Source organism: Eptatretus burgeri, chromosome 15 (assembly GCF_056783735.1).
Source record: "Eptatretus burgeri isolate ZD-2024b chromosome 15, Ebu_testis_v1, whole genome shotgun sequence".
NCBI classification, from domain to species: domain Eukaryota; kingdom Metazoa; phylum Chordata; class Myxini; order Myxiniformes; family Myxinidae; genus Eptatretus; species Eptatretus burgeri.
The window spans coordinates 24,859,897-24,875,860 of record NC_140975.1 but is presented as its reverse complement, the minus strand read 5'-3'; the positions used below and the strand labels follow the sequence as shown (position 1 = coordinate 24,875,860).

General features: G+C 36.0%; 1 protein-coding gene across 1 annotated transcript in view; it reads left to right on the top strand.

Annotated features, from left to right (window-relative positions):
• LOC147011762 (uncharacterized) overlaps positions 1-15,964 on the top strand; it is a 98,900-nt gene that overhangs the window by 49,816 nt on the left and 33,120 nt on the right. Inside the window, 2 exon segments of the mRNA XM_085858556.1 lie at positions 980-1,178; positions 1,279-1,469. Of these exon segments, the coding sequence (XP_085714682.1) occupies positions 980-1,178; positions 1,279-1,469 (390 nt within the window).

The window sequence follows — 15,964 nt, the reverse complement described above, 5'->3', positions numbered from 1 at the left end:
TTGGGCTTGCTTTCCAGGAAGGAAAGGCAAGTTGTTTCAGGGTAATTGTCTCACTACAGGATTCAGTGCACCATGGACAGGAAGGAGGTAGGATAATTAAATGACAGAGACAGAGACAGAGACAGAGACAGAGACAGAGACAGAGACAGAGACTGACTGACTGCAGGTATCTGTGGAAGAATTCCCAGGCTGAATTAACATGATCGGTAGTAGATACAGGAATCGGTAGTAGATACAGACCAGTCCTGAATTGAGATGGCTGCTTGCAGTCCCTGCCAATCTGTCTGAGTAAACTGCCAAACTCACCTGCACTGAGGTTGCTCTCTGAGAATAGCCAAGCTTGTAAAATAAGCCAATATTTGCGTCTGTACAACAAGAGTTGGAGGGAGACACTGTGTCCGTTTTGTATGCTTCTGAATACTGATAAGCAGGTTATATCTGTGGCTTGTGAATGCATAGGGTAAGTTTAAAATCGACTTCAAATGGATATTTCTCGTATTTGTAAATATTTCTGTGAGTCCAGGAACACAACACTCAGGGTTAACCATTTTGAAATTGCCACCCTTTCATCTAAATGTTGAAAATCATGTTAAGAAAACGATTTGAATTACAGATTTCACGCTAGCAACTGCAGGTTAAAAGTGCCTTATTTAGCGGGACCAAGTCACTAAAAACGCGCACAGCACAAGCGGGAAAGGCCTCGTTGGCATTCATATGTCATTTTAAAAGCCCCGCACGCAGGTCATTTGGGATTCAGCACGAAAGGCACCATTACTTCAAGGGGAAATGGCCTTCGGCATCGCTCGTCCCAATTCGGGAGGGCAGATTTGTCATGGGCATGAGATTCCCTTTCGCTGATGCATGTGCAAATTAAGAGTGGCAGAAGAGACATATTTGATCCATTCCCACCTGGCGAGCATGCTGGTCTTTAGAGGCCCATGCACCATAACAGTATCATTCTTCCCAATGGATTGTACAGAATGCTTTGATGGTTCATGAGCGCACACACCGCGAAGACAAGCCATACACCTGCTTCGAGTGTCCAGCGGTCTTTCGTGAAAAGGCTTCCTTGGTGAGACACAGCCGGGTACACACCGGAGAGCGGCCCTTCCACTGTGGAAAGTGTGGCCGTGGCTTCACAGAACACGGCACCTTGAACCGCCATCTTCGGGCCAAAGGTGCCAGCTGTTTTCCTTTTGATATTAAGGATGCATGAATTGTGGTTAAGATGAATACTGCTTTTGGTTTTTGAGGATTAATTGAATTGTACTTTCTCAGGTGGCTGTGGCATTGGTTCAAGAATTGCTCACTGGGACAAGCAAGCCATTAGGCAATTGGGCTGCATTTCTGGAGATGGCCCGGTGCCTGAATCTGATGGCATTGATCTGAAGAGCCCAGAAGATGATCCCTCTGCGATGCTTGTGGAGTTTTCCTCTGTTGTGGCCAGTACGCAGGAGTATATTGTCGAGGTATGGAATGGGCAGGGTGCTGATATGTCAGGAATTCATCAACTTTTAGAAAGAATGCTAAGATTTCTATGGTGACATTGTTTTATGCCTCTGCTGCCGAAGGCATCGGAGGCATTGTTTCTCCTGATGTATGCTTGTATTGACTGGGAGAGGTGTCTCGGAGGGAGGTGGGGGTGACAGTTGCAGTTTGGAATTGCAAACGAGGTTGTCCAAACGTGAGGATAAAAGTGTCACTACCACCGATAGCAGTGATGCTCAGGTCCAACATTTTGACCACCAAGTGGTTTTCATCTTGAACAAGGGCGTTTACATGTATCAGGTATTCAATACCTTCTCAAGAGAAAGGGGACAAGGAATGAGGAGGACGTTCTCGCGTGGGTGGTCGCACTGCTTTTTCACCAACGTGTGAGACCCATCTCATAAATTACAAGTTACTCTTTGAGGAATACAGTGCAAGCATTTCACTTCCAGGTTTGCTGTATCAAGTCTTCATACAAAGCAAGGGAATGCTCATGTAAGCAAAGTCATTCAGCATGCAGTGCACACAATGCTGTGCCAATTGAGGTGGGAACAACATTTCAAAAGAAGTGCTCAATTACTATTTGGAGAGAGAAGTGTACCTCTGAACATGAGTGTTAAATATCAAAACCCAATTTACTCCAGATGACTCAGAGCTACATTGCAGAGTTATAAAATTCTCGAAACTGGAATAGATGTTATATATATATATATATATATATATATATATTAATATATTATTGTGGGCCGGAGACCGTTGGCGAGAATGACCACGAGGTGGGGAAAGCAACGTCGTCTCCACCAGACTCCCCGGAATTGTAGGCCGTTGCTCCGGATAATTCCACGGGTCGCAGAACCGACCGTGGTCGCCAATATTTCAATCGCGTAGCGTAGGGTCTATTTGTCTAGAACCAATTTACCTAATTAACTACGTGATTTCGACTACCGGGGAAACCACACCCTCGGCACATCTTGCTCGAACCGGGTCACTCTACCGACTGCGGTAGAGTTCCGACTACCAACTCCGGTTTGGGGTGCAGCCGAGCGGAAACTGCAAAAGCCGTGCCGGCTGGGATGAACGGATTATCGGATATAAAAACCCGGCTAAAACTCAGATCCGAAGCATGCTGGACCAATGCAAGAAAGGACGGAAACGAACTGGGAACATTTCTAAAAATGGTAATTTATTTACAATGAAGAAAGACACAGGGCAAGACTTATAAGCAATAATATGCAAGCAAGATTTACAAGGATTCAAGCACTTAAACAGTTTCTACTTACAAGAAAGGCCCACACACATCAAACGCACACTCAAACGGTTTATTGAAAGATCCTCACAGCCAGAGAGGGAGAGACGAGCTGGGGTTAGCAGTTCATGTGGGTACCTGCACATTGAAGGGAGGGAGTGCTCCGCGGTGCGGCACCCACCAATAGTCATGCAGCTTGGCCCACGGTCACACGCGTGGGGCTCGTGCCCACGGAGGAACTCGAGTTTAGTGGTCGGAGTCCCAGGTCGGGAATCAGGGTCACAGACAAGACCCAGCAAAGCTCCAACGAACGCCCCACGCAGAACTCTGTCAGCAACAACCAACGAACCCTCTCAGAACTCAATCCTCTCAGCCAAGGGCCAAGGACCAACGAACTCCTCCAGAACCAACGATCTCTCTCAGCACTCAAACCTCCCAAAGAACTCTTCGCTGAGGATGGCGCCGTAACTTTTATGGACCTCCCCGAATGGGGCAGGGGCTCGGTGGAACAGACCTCACTGTCTGCCCTGATTGGACGGGGCTCCCATGGGTCCACCCTTTCTACACGGGATTTTGGCCATGCAGGGAAAACCCCGTCCCCACTCCACGCGTGCCCATACTCGTCAAAAAGAAGTTACAGTAGTTTGTGGAAGCCGAGAAGGAACTGCCAGAGATTCTGCCTCGGATAGCGAGTCGCCGGTTCGGCGAGTGAAACGCTTGTTCAGTAGCAGGTTGTTGTTTTGTTTGTGGGAAGATTTAATAACCTAATTAAAAGAAATCGCAACGCATGCCTTTGATTCTCCCACGAGACAAAAGGAAGGGACCTGTCTCACATGTACTTAACGGGATAACTGACTTTTGGGACACCTGTATGTTGTATGCACATGGTTTCCAGATCCATTATATATATATATATATGTAGGGTAAGAATACTGATTCTGGCTCACTTTTCCCCATGTAAATGAATGGGGGATTTTCAGCGATTTATATTTTTTTTCCCTAAAAATAAACCCCCCTTTTTATCCCAAGGTATATTTATTTGTCTCCCCTTTTAACTTGGAGGTTGAACCTCATTGAATTGAACACCTGGGGGTTGAACAGCTCACTCATTGAACCTATAAAGATTTGTTCATTCTCAAATTCCTTCAATAGTTTAATTTTCTTTGCACAATAATCCCCATCTAAAATATTGACAAACAAAACATTTGAATCTTTATATTTTTTAAGATACCCCATTTGTGCCATTACGAAATGATAAACTTCTCTTAATGCTCTTGTTTGACCACCTCCTGAGCCACAGGTTATTTTTTGTTAAGCCCCGCCCACTTTTCTTTAAGCCCCGCCCACTTTTGTTAAGCCCCGCCCACTTTTCATAAGGTAATTTTTCTAAGCCACGCCCACTTTTCCTAAGCCCCGCCCACTTTTGCGAAGCTCCGCCCACTTTTCATGAGGTATTTTTTCTAAGCCACGCCCACTTTTCCTAAGCCCCCGCCCACTTTTGCTAAGCTCCGCCCACTTTTCATAAGGTATTTTTTCTAAGCCACGCCCACTTTTCCTAAGCTCCGCCTACTTTTGCTAAGCCCCGCCCACTCTTACATCATTTCCAGTTCATCTCTGACTCACAAAGAAATCACTAGAAAATTACAGGATGTTATGGTTTTGAAAAATTTCCCAATGAAGGCTTGCCTAGGCTTGCCCAGGGAATTTCCAAAGGAAACCACACCCACCAGTCTTTCTCTATAAAAGCTTCAAACCCAGGCTCCATTTTAAACATTTGTTCTTGCTGGCAATGGTGTTCTGTGTGCTTGTCTCAAACTCTCTGTCTTCTATGGAACTAAACCTTCAAGTTGATGAACTGGATTCAAACCTCTTATCTATTGAGGTAAGATTTTTTATTTTCCTATTTTCAAACTTTGATTGAAGCATACTCATTTAATAATTAAATAACTTAATTAATACATTATTATTTTCTCTCACAGGAAATTGTATCTGAAAATACTGCTTTTGCTACAACTTGGGGGGAAATTGTTGGCTTGGTTGAAGACCTTGAGTGGGATGACTTTAGTGTTCCTTGGAACTCTCTGTCTTCTATGGAACTAAACCTTCAAGTTGATGAACTGGATTCAAACCTCTTATCTATTGAGGTAAGATTTTTTATTTTCCTATTTTCAAACTTTGATTGAAGCATACGCATTTAATAATTAAATAACTTAATTAATACATTATTATTTTCTCTCACAGGAAATTGTGTCTGAAATACGAAATGAAAATACTGCTTTTGCTACAACTTGGGGGCGAAATTGTTGGCTTGGTTGAAGACCTTATGAGCGACCAAGACCCACAGAACGAGTTCGTCCTTGATGACCCAACCAAAGAGTTATACCTTGGAGACCAGCAAAATCCTGAAAAAGAGTTTTACAGCAATAGTACTCATTGTGAGTTATCAAGACAATACCCACTGAACAAGTTATACGTTGATGAGCCAGAATACAAGTTTTACCTTGGAGACTCACAAATTTTGGAAAAATCAGTAAATGAGTTCTGCCTTGATGGTTTAAATAACTACCTTGGAGACTCAGGAAAAGGGTTCTGCCAAGATGGTTCTAAATATGGGTCTACCTTGAGACTCACAAATTTTGAAAAATCAGTAAATGAGTTCTGCCTTGATGGTTTAAATAACTACCTTGGAGACTCAGGAAAAGGGTTCTGCCAAGATGGTTCTAAATATGGGGCCTACCTTGGAGACTCACAAATTTTGGAAAAATCAGTAAATGAGTTCTGCCTTGATGGTTTAAATAACTACCTTGGAGACTCAGGAAAAGGGTTCTGCCAAGATGGTTCTAAATATGGGGTCTACCTTGGAGACTCACAAATTTTGAAAAAATCAGTAAATGAGTTCTGCCTTGATGGTTTAAATAACTACCTTGGAGACTCAGGAAAAGGGTTCTGCCAAAATGGTTCTAAATATGGGGCCTACCTTGGAGACTCACAAATTTTGAAAAATCAGTAAATGAGTTCTGCCTTGATGGTTTAAATAACTACCTTGGAGACTCAGGAAAAGGGTTCTGCCAAGATGGTTCTAAATATGGGTCCTACCTTGGAGACTCACAAATTTTGAAAAAATCAGTAAATGAGTTATCCTTAAGAGACTTTGTAAGTTGGTTTTACTTTGAATACTTGAAATGTGGGTTCTGGATTGATAACTCACAATGTGATACATATCTTGGAAACTCAACGGGAATGTGGTTATACCTTGAAGACTTGGAAAGTTGGGTTTATGTTGGACACTTGAAACTTTTTTTGGGGGCTTTTATTTATTTATTTATTTATTTATTATTATTTTATTTATTTATATTTTGGAGACTTTTGGAGTTGCTATCACTCTTTGGGATCTAAACCTATCGATGTAGTTCTTTGTCGGATGGTGCTTGATGGGAGCAAGATCAAGAAAGTTCTGGGAAGAAAGTGCAGGCTTACTCCCCTTTCTACGTCATCAAACCTGAAAGCCTTAAAAGACAGAATTGGAAGAAGAAAAAAAAAACGTAAAAATATATATATATAGGTGGAAATCTCATTTTGAAAAAGACATTGTGTTGGGCGAGGATTGAGTTGGGGTTGAGATTTTGAATGTGAGGGTTGGGGTTGAGATTTTTGAATGTGAGGGTTGGGACACACACACACATACACATCAACAAACAAAAGTTAAGCCTTGACTATTCAGTTGAGGATTCTGTGTTTGGGGTTCACAGATCTAAGAACGTCCCCCTTGACACACATTATATACTGTTATACACCTCGGACTTGGCCCTCGAGTGTCCACAACGGTGTATAGTAGGAGGGAGTGAAGCGCCAACCTATTGCTCCCATTACACACACACACACAAACAAAAGTTAAGCCTTGACTATTCAGTTGAGGATTCTGTGTTTGGGGTTCACAGATCTAAGAACGTCCCCCTTGACACACATTATATACTTGTCCCTCTAGTGTCCACAAAGGTGTATTATCTGCTTAGTTTTGTCTTTTGTAATTCCTGTGAATAAAATGAACCTAAAATCTCTTCCCCTTCCAAATCATATATTTTATAAGTCCAAGGAACTGTATCTATTACATCAACAATTTTAAAAGTTCTTTCGTCCATCGTTCAGTAAAACCCTTTTCAAAATGAGATTTCCACCTATATATTCTTACGATATCACCAACTTTGAACTTAGGTTTTCTGACATTAATCTCTTTTTTCATATTTTAATTTTGTAAATGTTTCTGATGGCTTCATATTCGTTGACGTGTGAATCGTGTCATTATACTTATCCACAATATCCTGAATAAAAGATGACCATTGTTGTGAACCGAGTTGTGTGAATTTTTTATATAGTCTCTCTTTTAAGGTACGATTAAAACGTTCAACAACAACTGCCTTCCCTTCATTAAAGGTACTGTATAATGTAATACTGTTATTTTTTAGAAAATTCATAAATGTCTTGTTATAAAACTCTCTACCCTCATCAGTCCACAATTTCTTAGGTTTTCTCTTACTTTTATTAAATATCTGTTGAAAAGCTAACATAAGAGTATTACCTGTTTTGTTTTAAAGGGACAACCCACGCATATCTACTCCTCAAATCAATAACGGTTAAAGCATACTTGTACCCCTTATCATTATTGAGTTCAATCAAATCAGCAGACCAGATATAATCAACTTCCTTGGAATAAACTTTCCTTCTCTGAAACTTTGTGAATATTGGTTTATGTAATTCATCAGCTAATTGCTCTTCAGTCTTAATGGCATCATTAGAGCCTATAAGTTTTTGAATTTCCAAGTCCAAGTTTCAATTTAGCACTAATCATCTTCTTCACGATGAACCTATCAACTTTTTCTCTCAAGGTTGGATTTTGTATCAGAGACAAATTATATAACATTTCTCTATCGTCTTCATCTTTTTCTTCCAACGTTGTGGTATTCCCATAATCAATATCGTGTCTCATGCACACTTCATCAACTCTATTGATTGGTTCACTCCAGGATTTAGGATTGTCTGCCTCATCTAATCTTTTATCCAAGTTTGTGCCTGGACCACAGAAAGAATACCCTGGAAGATGTAATTCCCCTGGTATTCCAGTAGTTGTAAATTTACTTCCTGATAAAAACTTTTGTATATCTCCTCCGAGTTTGTGTTTGGAGATAAATTGATTTTTTTGAACCACACACCGAACATATACCTTTTTGTATAACCCTGTTATTTTTACTTTTAATATATGAAATATTTTTAGTATTAGTTTTCTTTTTACATTTGAGACAATAACTCATTTATTTATGAGAAAAATTTCTGCAGAGTGCAAAAACCTTTTTAGTTTCCAACATGCACATTTGAATCTTAATTTTTAAAACATAAAGAATCCTTAGAAATGCCTTCACTCTCTCCTCCATTTATTTAAGAAAAAACTTGAATTAAAATACATGTCTTCTCGATGTCGATAGTCTTGTCGAAAGTATTGCAAATAGACTTTTTAATTCTTTGTATTCCTCCCTGGTGAGATAAGTTAATTTCTTTAATACCTCTATTCTTTTTTGAATCTCACTGGTTTCCATATTTTGATATTTATTCATTCTCTCTCTTTCCTCCCTCTCTCTCTTCTCTCTTTCCTCCTTCTCTCTCTCCTCCTCCTCCTTTTCCTCCTCTTCCCTCTCTTCTTCAACTCCTTCCTCATCCCTTACTATACTTGAATCGTTTACACCCCATAGAATATTATACATATATTCATCAGGATTTCTTGTTATTCCTGTATCCAAAATAATTTTTTTTACAACAGGATACCAATAAAATTTCTTTTGAATTTCTAAAAGAGCCTTACCTTTTCTTAACCTTATAATTTTTTCATTATTTAACATTCTAATTAAATCTAAAGTTGTTGGTTTATCAACATCAGCATAATGCCAATCTTTTATTGAAAATACCTCATTCTTATGTTGTAGAACATATTTATTAAAATACCGAATACCCTTTTCTTGAAGGTATGCTTGAACACAGAAATGATAATTTTCTTGAAGCCTTCTTGCTGTCATTTATGTATTAGAAATATATGTTAGAATAATATTATGACACGAAACACCTCCCCATCTTCCCATAGTTAAATCATTTTGTATTTCCTTACTTATTATATATAATCCTGTTTTTTCTGTTTTCATGAGATAAACAAGGGCAAAACCATTATTATATTTACCCTTATTAAATTCTTTTATTTGTTGTTTACTAATCGTGGCTCCACAAAACTCATTCTCGATACCAAGTGGATAATATTCTTCCTTACGAGACTGATTTAATTGTTCCAGGTCTTCGAGGTTAATTTTAAATGACCAATTATACCCTAAATCATTCATATCATACCCCCATTGTTCTATTCTCATACAAACGATACGCCCTTCTTTATAAAAATTTATTTTAATTCGAACTGTGAATTCTGTATGACCTGGAGATAATATCAACACTTCTGTATCTTTAGAATACACAGCCGTTTTATTTAAGTATATATATTGTGATAAATCGCTTAATCTCACCAAGTCATTCGCGTCAGTCGGGCTTGGATAATTTTTTAATTTATAAGCATTTTTCATGTTAATATTTTTGTTTATATTATATTTATATCGTTCAGCCTGTGCCTTTGTGTAATAATTTGATAAATCAATATCCAGTTCTTGAGATACACCAAAGATAGAACCATCTTTACCAACATAAGTCATTTATATTAGATTAAAAATAATATCATAAAATTTTTTATTTTTGTTGAGTTGAAATAACACATATAGACATAATTGACCACAACACTTGGAATTTAATTCTTGGACTTGAAATGTTTGATAAACACCATTCTGTAAGAATTTTATGACTTCAACAGGTGGTGGAAGACCAAAACTATCAAAATAATATTTGTCTTGACTATTAAAAATACAAACCCAATGAGAACCGTTCCCATCATTATCTTCTAAGTTCATAATAATATTCTTTGTATGTTTCGACACATTTGTTAATTCATCTCTCATACAAATAACCACATTATGAATTTTTAATTTCTTACAATATTTGGCAAGTTGTAAATTTGATGTTGTATTCTTTCCAAATTCTTTCAACCACTCATCAATGCTCATTTATTTATTAGAAAGATATAATCCATTACCTCTTTTCGTTAATTTTACACCTGCTTGTGCTATAGAAGAAAGCATATCTCCAACTAACAATCTCGCTTTATCAGGCAGACCTTCAAGTTTTTCAGCAAAATCTACAATTACACCACTTCCACTAATTTGTTTCTCCAACTCTTTGTTATGTCTTTCCAATTCTTTTTGAGCCTGGAGTTGAGCCTTCCTTTCGTTGGCAGTTTTGACCGCTGTTGAAATACCACCCGTCAATGCTCCAACCGCACTTAAACCAGCAAATAAAGGAATTAGAAATGGGAGAAATCCTCCACTCGTCTCTCTTATTGAATATTTTTTCAACATTGGTTTTGTCATTTTAATTTTAAGTGAGCCAGTGTCATTCAAGATTTTAACCTGTTCTCTTGTGAGCAAAACATCAATTCTTACTGCTCCTTTTCTCTGAATTGTATTAACGTTAATCGTACAAGGCTTTTGATTTTGAACACAAGATGATAGTTTATGAAGATTGATTTGATTAACATATACCCCAGTTGGTACTTTGCCACTCATTTATTTAACAAAAAATTATGTGAGACTAATCATCACACCATTATCTGTATTAATCTGCAATTCTGTTTCTTCCAAAAGCAAACAATATGTATCAACTTCTTCACTCTCTCCTCTTTCAATGTATAGGGAAGTATCCACTCGATTAGACTTTATAGTTTCTTTTTGAGCGCTCAGGTCAAACGTATAGATTGTATACAAACTTTTAAATGCTGTCATATCCAAAATAGGTTCTTTATTTCCATTACTTTCACACACCTTTTGGTAAGACTTGTATGCTTCAGCAAAATCATTTTTTCCCAATTAATTTCCAATCTATCTCGTGGATAAAATGTTCCATCTAGAGAAACGCGAAGTTGTTTCACCTTAGCATTATCACTCAATGCATTATTCTTATCAGTCGCAGTATCACCATCTGGCTTTTTAAAAATCATCCACAGATATCGTGGCTTTCCTTCCAGAACACCCAAATTCCACGTGTAAGTAGTTTGATTGAGTTTAACGTGTTGACATCTTCTTTTGAGGTATGATACACTGAGTGGTTTTTTTGAGTTAAGTCTTCGATTCAACATCTCTTCTGTTTTAAGATTAGGAGTATATTCACTGATATACCAACTCATCTCCTCAATTACAAATTTATTCTGATCACCAAAAGCATTACCAACACCAAAAAGCAATCTATTTTCATTATCATTCCTTTGTAGTTGAAATCTAATTTTAAGACCATACAGAACTTTATCATAATCACAAAATCCAAATATACCTTTAAGAGGAACTGCCACAGTAAAACTATTTTCTGCTTTTGTATCATCATTATACATTCCTTTCCTTTGAATATATCCAGGGTCTGTGTTTGTTCCCGTTGACATATCAGGAATAAAACCTTCGACAGACCCCTTTCCCATTCTATCACTGCATGTATAGAGTGTAAATTTCATCATTTCAGATACAGCAGAGACATAATCAACCGCTTCAACTTCTTGTGTTCCAATATACAATCGCACACTATCAAACATTTTCCAGAAGAAATCATTTACAAGTGTAGCGTTTGTGTTATTCCCAGCCTTAGTGAATTTAAATTTACACAACAAGAAACTTTCGGAGAGATTCAAATAGGTTTGTTGATTATTTATTTCAAAACTTTTTGTACCATTTGTATTCCAGTCTGTTCCAGTTATTGCATTTACCTTGAAGTAATCTTCTTTTTTAGTGGAGTTTGAGATAATAATAGTATCATCCAAATCATAGATACTATCAATTGCTTCCATACTTGTATTTATTTAGGAAAAAGATGTTAAAACTTTTGAAACCCTGATCCAAGTATTTGAATTATTTTCTGTCGTTCTTGGGGGACAACTGAGTTTTACCTTTCTTAATTTCTTTTATTGCTTGTAATTTATGAGATTCTTTCTGAGCATCTTTTATACTCTTTACAGCACCTGCTACATTTCCCACAGCAGAAGCAGTTGAACCAATTAGGTCTTTATGTTTAAGAATAGTTGAACCAATACCCATGAGAGTATCAATTATCCCATCTCCTCTAAATTGATGTCCAACACCCCTTTGTCTCTTAGGTTTATAGTATCCTCTACCAAGATACATACCTTCACCCTTGTAGTACGGGGAAAGGAACATCCCATCCCCTGTAATTATTTTATATTTTCCCAACTCGTGCTTCCTCACAATAACCATCGTATTTATTTATTGAAAAACTTCACGTAGGTGAATTCTGATGGATATAACTTCTCCATTAAAAGAAATCACACGATTATCTTGGTCGGTTATCCTAAAATTTACTCTGTGTATGGTTTTTCCTGACACAGGTAGATAAACCAAATTTTTAGGCTCCATATTGAATTTATAACCAATTGGGGTTGAGTATGCGCTGAATGAAAATATTGTATTTGTTTTTAATCCATCATTATAAGCACCATCAATCAAATCACAGTGAATTAACACCGAATTTATTCCTGAGGATATTTGAATGACATTATCACTGTAAAACGTCCCATTAGTTTCAATCTTTTTGAGGAGAAACCTAATAACTCTCTAAATGAATTATCAATTGTGAAATCAACCTTGTAGTTATTTTTAACTTTAATCGTTGATTTTGAAGTATGTTTTTGAATGTTTATAATAATATTTTTTGGTTCATCACCCTGTTCTTTCATAAGACGAGCAATTTCGGAAGATATTTGAGAAATCTCGTATGCTCAGGTGAGACTGTTATCGCTTTGTATCCACTTCCCGGATTATAACTAAACTTGTCATTTTTCTCGGTTATATTAAATAAGGTATTATAAGTCTCCATGGACAATAAAGATGCCTCATATTCTTTTGTTGTGTCAAGTTGTAGTGGGTATGGGAATGAAGATGTGTGGTCGCTTGTTGTGAAATTAAAACTCAGGATTGTGCTTCTCATCTTATTTAATATGAGATAAAATGTCTTTATATTGAGATTTATTAATTATTTTCATGTTCATCAACTGATCTAAAATGGCTGATGCTTCATTAAAACAATTGTTATTTCCAGCCTTCTTACTGCCGAACAACAATAACAGTCTATTAACTAATTGCGATGGGTCATTTGGAAGAAAACTAATACCTGAACCAAGGATACTTAAAGCCTGAATAATGTGTTTCTCCTTCTCATTCTTCCTACTTTTACCAGAAAGAATAACCTTATAATTTAGAGTGTTCAGCAAATCAATATATACTCTATCATCATTATTTTCCATATCCAATGGTTTATCAATATACTTTGATTCATCCCTCACAGTTGAACCTTGTCTTCCATCTTTTGTGAGAAGAAACATTAATCTCGGAGTTAGTTTAACAGGGGTTGAGCAGAACTTAAGAACCTTAATTCATCATTAAATATCAATACCTTTTCTTTAACAAGATGAAATATTGCTGGTTGTTCTGTTGGAATGAGTCCTGCTTTGGTTTTTGAATCCGCTGAATATTCATTGTTTTGAACAGCATTCACAATATAATCAGGGGGTTGATTAATCTCTTCCAGTTGTTGAAATAAACCTTCATCATCATATTCTAATTCTCCTAAATGCTCTAATTCTTCCTCCGTCATTTGACTGAAATCTTTTAACATTTGAAGCTTTCTAGGAGTATATTCTACTGTGGGAACTGTGGAAACATCTTTCATTTTTCTTGGGAAGTTTTTAAAAGTGGTTTAAAAAATTTCTCTTGTTTTTTTTCAAATGCTTCTTCGCCCGTTAGTTTCTGTCTGCGTTTCTTCTTTATGTCTTCCTGTTGTTTTACAACTTTTGAAACCAACTCTTGATGTTCCTTAAATCTTCTTGCTCTTTCTTTTGTATCCATTTATTTATTGTAAAATATCATTTAATGAATTGTAAAGATCAACAGGGAAATTTTCCTTTTCTTCATCATTCAAGTAGATGTGTTCAAATAAATCCTTTTCTTTAAATATTTCATCAAATTCTTTATTAACATTAATACGAGTTGTAATTTCTTCTTCACTAATCCTTGCATCTCTGCTTTTCATACGTTTGTGTTGAGTTTCTTCATCAACATCAAAACCGAATGATAAAATCTTCACTCCGCTCAGATATTTAATAATTTGTCTCGTTCCTTCTGGATTAGTTTCTAATATCCCAACACCACCAGATTTTAGTTTCTTTAACTCACTCTTACAATGTGAATATTTTGTTGTACCAAGAGAAACCTCCTCAAATATTTGTCCTTCATTCCTCAATCGCATATGTTCCTCCACTGAAATATAGTGATAATCTTCACCTTTTACTTCTCCAGGTCTTATTGCTCTAGTTGTTGTTGATACAATGCGTATCACGGGGTGTTTTTAAGTAAATTTACAATATTCTCATTTGTACTACACAAGAACCTTGATTTATGAAAGTTTTTTCCAGAAGCAGATTTACCCACAAGATTTATAATAATAGTTGTCATTTATATATGTAATTGTTTATAAAACAAAAAATATATCCCTTAATATCTCATCTTGTTTCACAACAATATATTTATATTTTTCAGTCGTGTGCTTCATATAATCCTCAAATTTCTTTTTACTACATAATGTAGAACAATTATCTCTCCAAAAATTATTGATATCTATTGAATTTAACTTGAATAAAATAAAAGTATTAGCATTGTTTCTGATGGAACGACGAGGAAGTTGAAAGTACGATTGACTAAGATAAATACAATTACAAGAAGAATGTCTCCCTCTTGTGTAGTAGCTATCCATTACCGTTTGGTTTCTCTCATTAACACAATCATCAAAGATAACGAGGTTCTTTTTTGATTTATCCAAATCTTGGGGAGACGGTATATCATCCGTATTATCACTAAGAATACAAGTTATAAGATTTGATTTCTTTTTACATCTCTGTGTATCACAAAATAGTTGAATTATATCTTCAATGTTATAATCATTTAGGTTTTTTTGACGTTTAAATAAACCTATTATATCTTCTTATGAAGACCAGCATTAAAACCTTGTGAGAGTAGTTGATACTCTGGTTGAAAACTCGACTTTGTGAAAATTATTAAATTATCATAATCTAAAAAGTTGGGAGTGAGGAGCATTTTTAAAAGTAAGCAGGTTTTTCCACATCCACTTGAACCAACTATGAGACATCTTAATGAATTTGGGAGATTTTTATGGTTGTTAAATTTTATCTTATTTTCCCAAATAGGTAAAAAATCATTCATTTATATATTTGAAAAACAGGTTATTTAATTTATTATTAGCTTTTTTAGAAACTCTATATTTTATCCTAAGTTCAGGTTTAATTTCAAGATAATCCATTATTTTATTTATACAATATCTTGTGTTGATATTTCCCTGAAAATTACATCCATGAATAATATACAACAACAATCCTTTGAACATTTCTCTTATACGTTCAGTTTCTTCCCTTGTAAGGAAAGGTGTGTTATCATCCTCATACTTTACATTCATTTCTCTAATCAATCTTGTAAAGTAATTCATTTTTGGTGTAAATCTAAAAGAATTATTTTCCTTTTTATATTTTTTATTATCATTAATTAGAAGATAATCACAGAATATACATTGTTTATAGGCTTTTGACTCTGTGTTTAATGATCGTCTTTCACACGCAGGCCAATTCTCAAATTTGTCATATGGAGAATCAGGAAAGTCTAGCATATTTATAAAGTAAAACTTTACTTAAACTGAAATTCATCTATACTTTCAGTTGTATATTACCATCGATATCGATATACTTTTTTCATTATCAGATTCAACGACAACATTTTTTATATTAAAGGTAATTTTAAAATTATCGTTAACTACTATTGAACGAAATGTCATTTCACCTGATATATTAACATCCTTTATTTCATCAAGATTTACATCTTTAGGGTTGTTGAAAAAAATACAAATTTCTCCTTGCATATTACAGATGGTCTTATCTTTTCTTTCTAAAGCTTCATCCATAAGGTTTTTGTTCTTTGATACTTTTTCTTGTTTCATTGCTTTTTCTAGTTTTGAATATATTACTAGAAGGAGAGG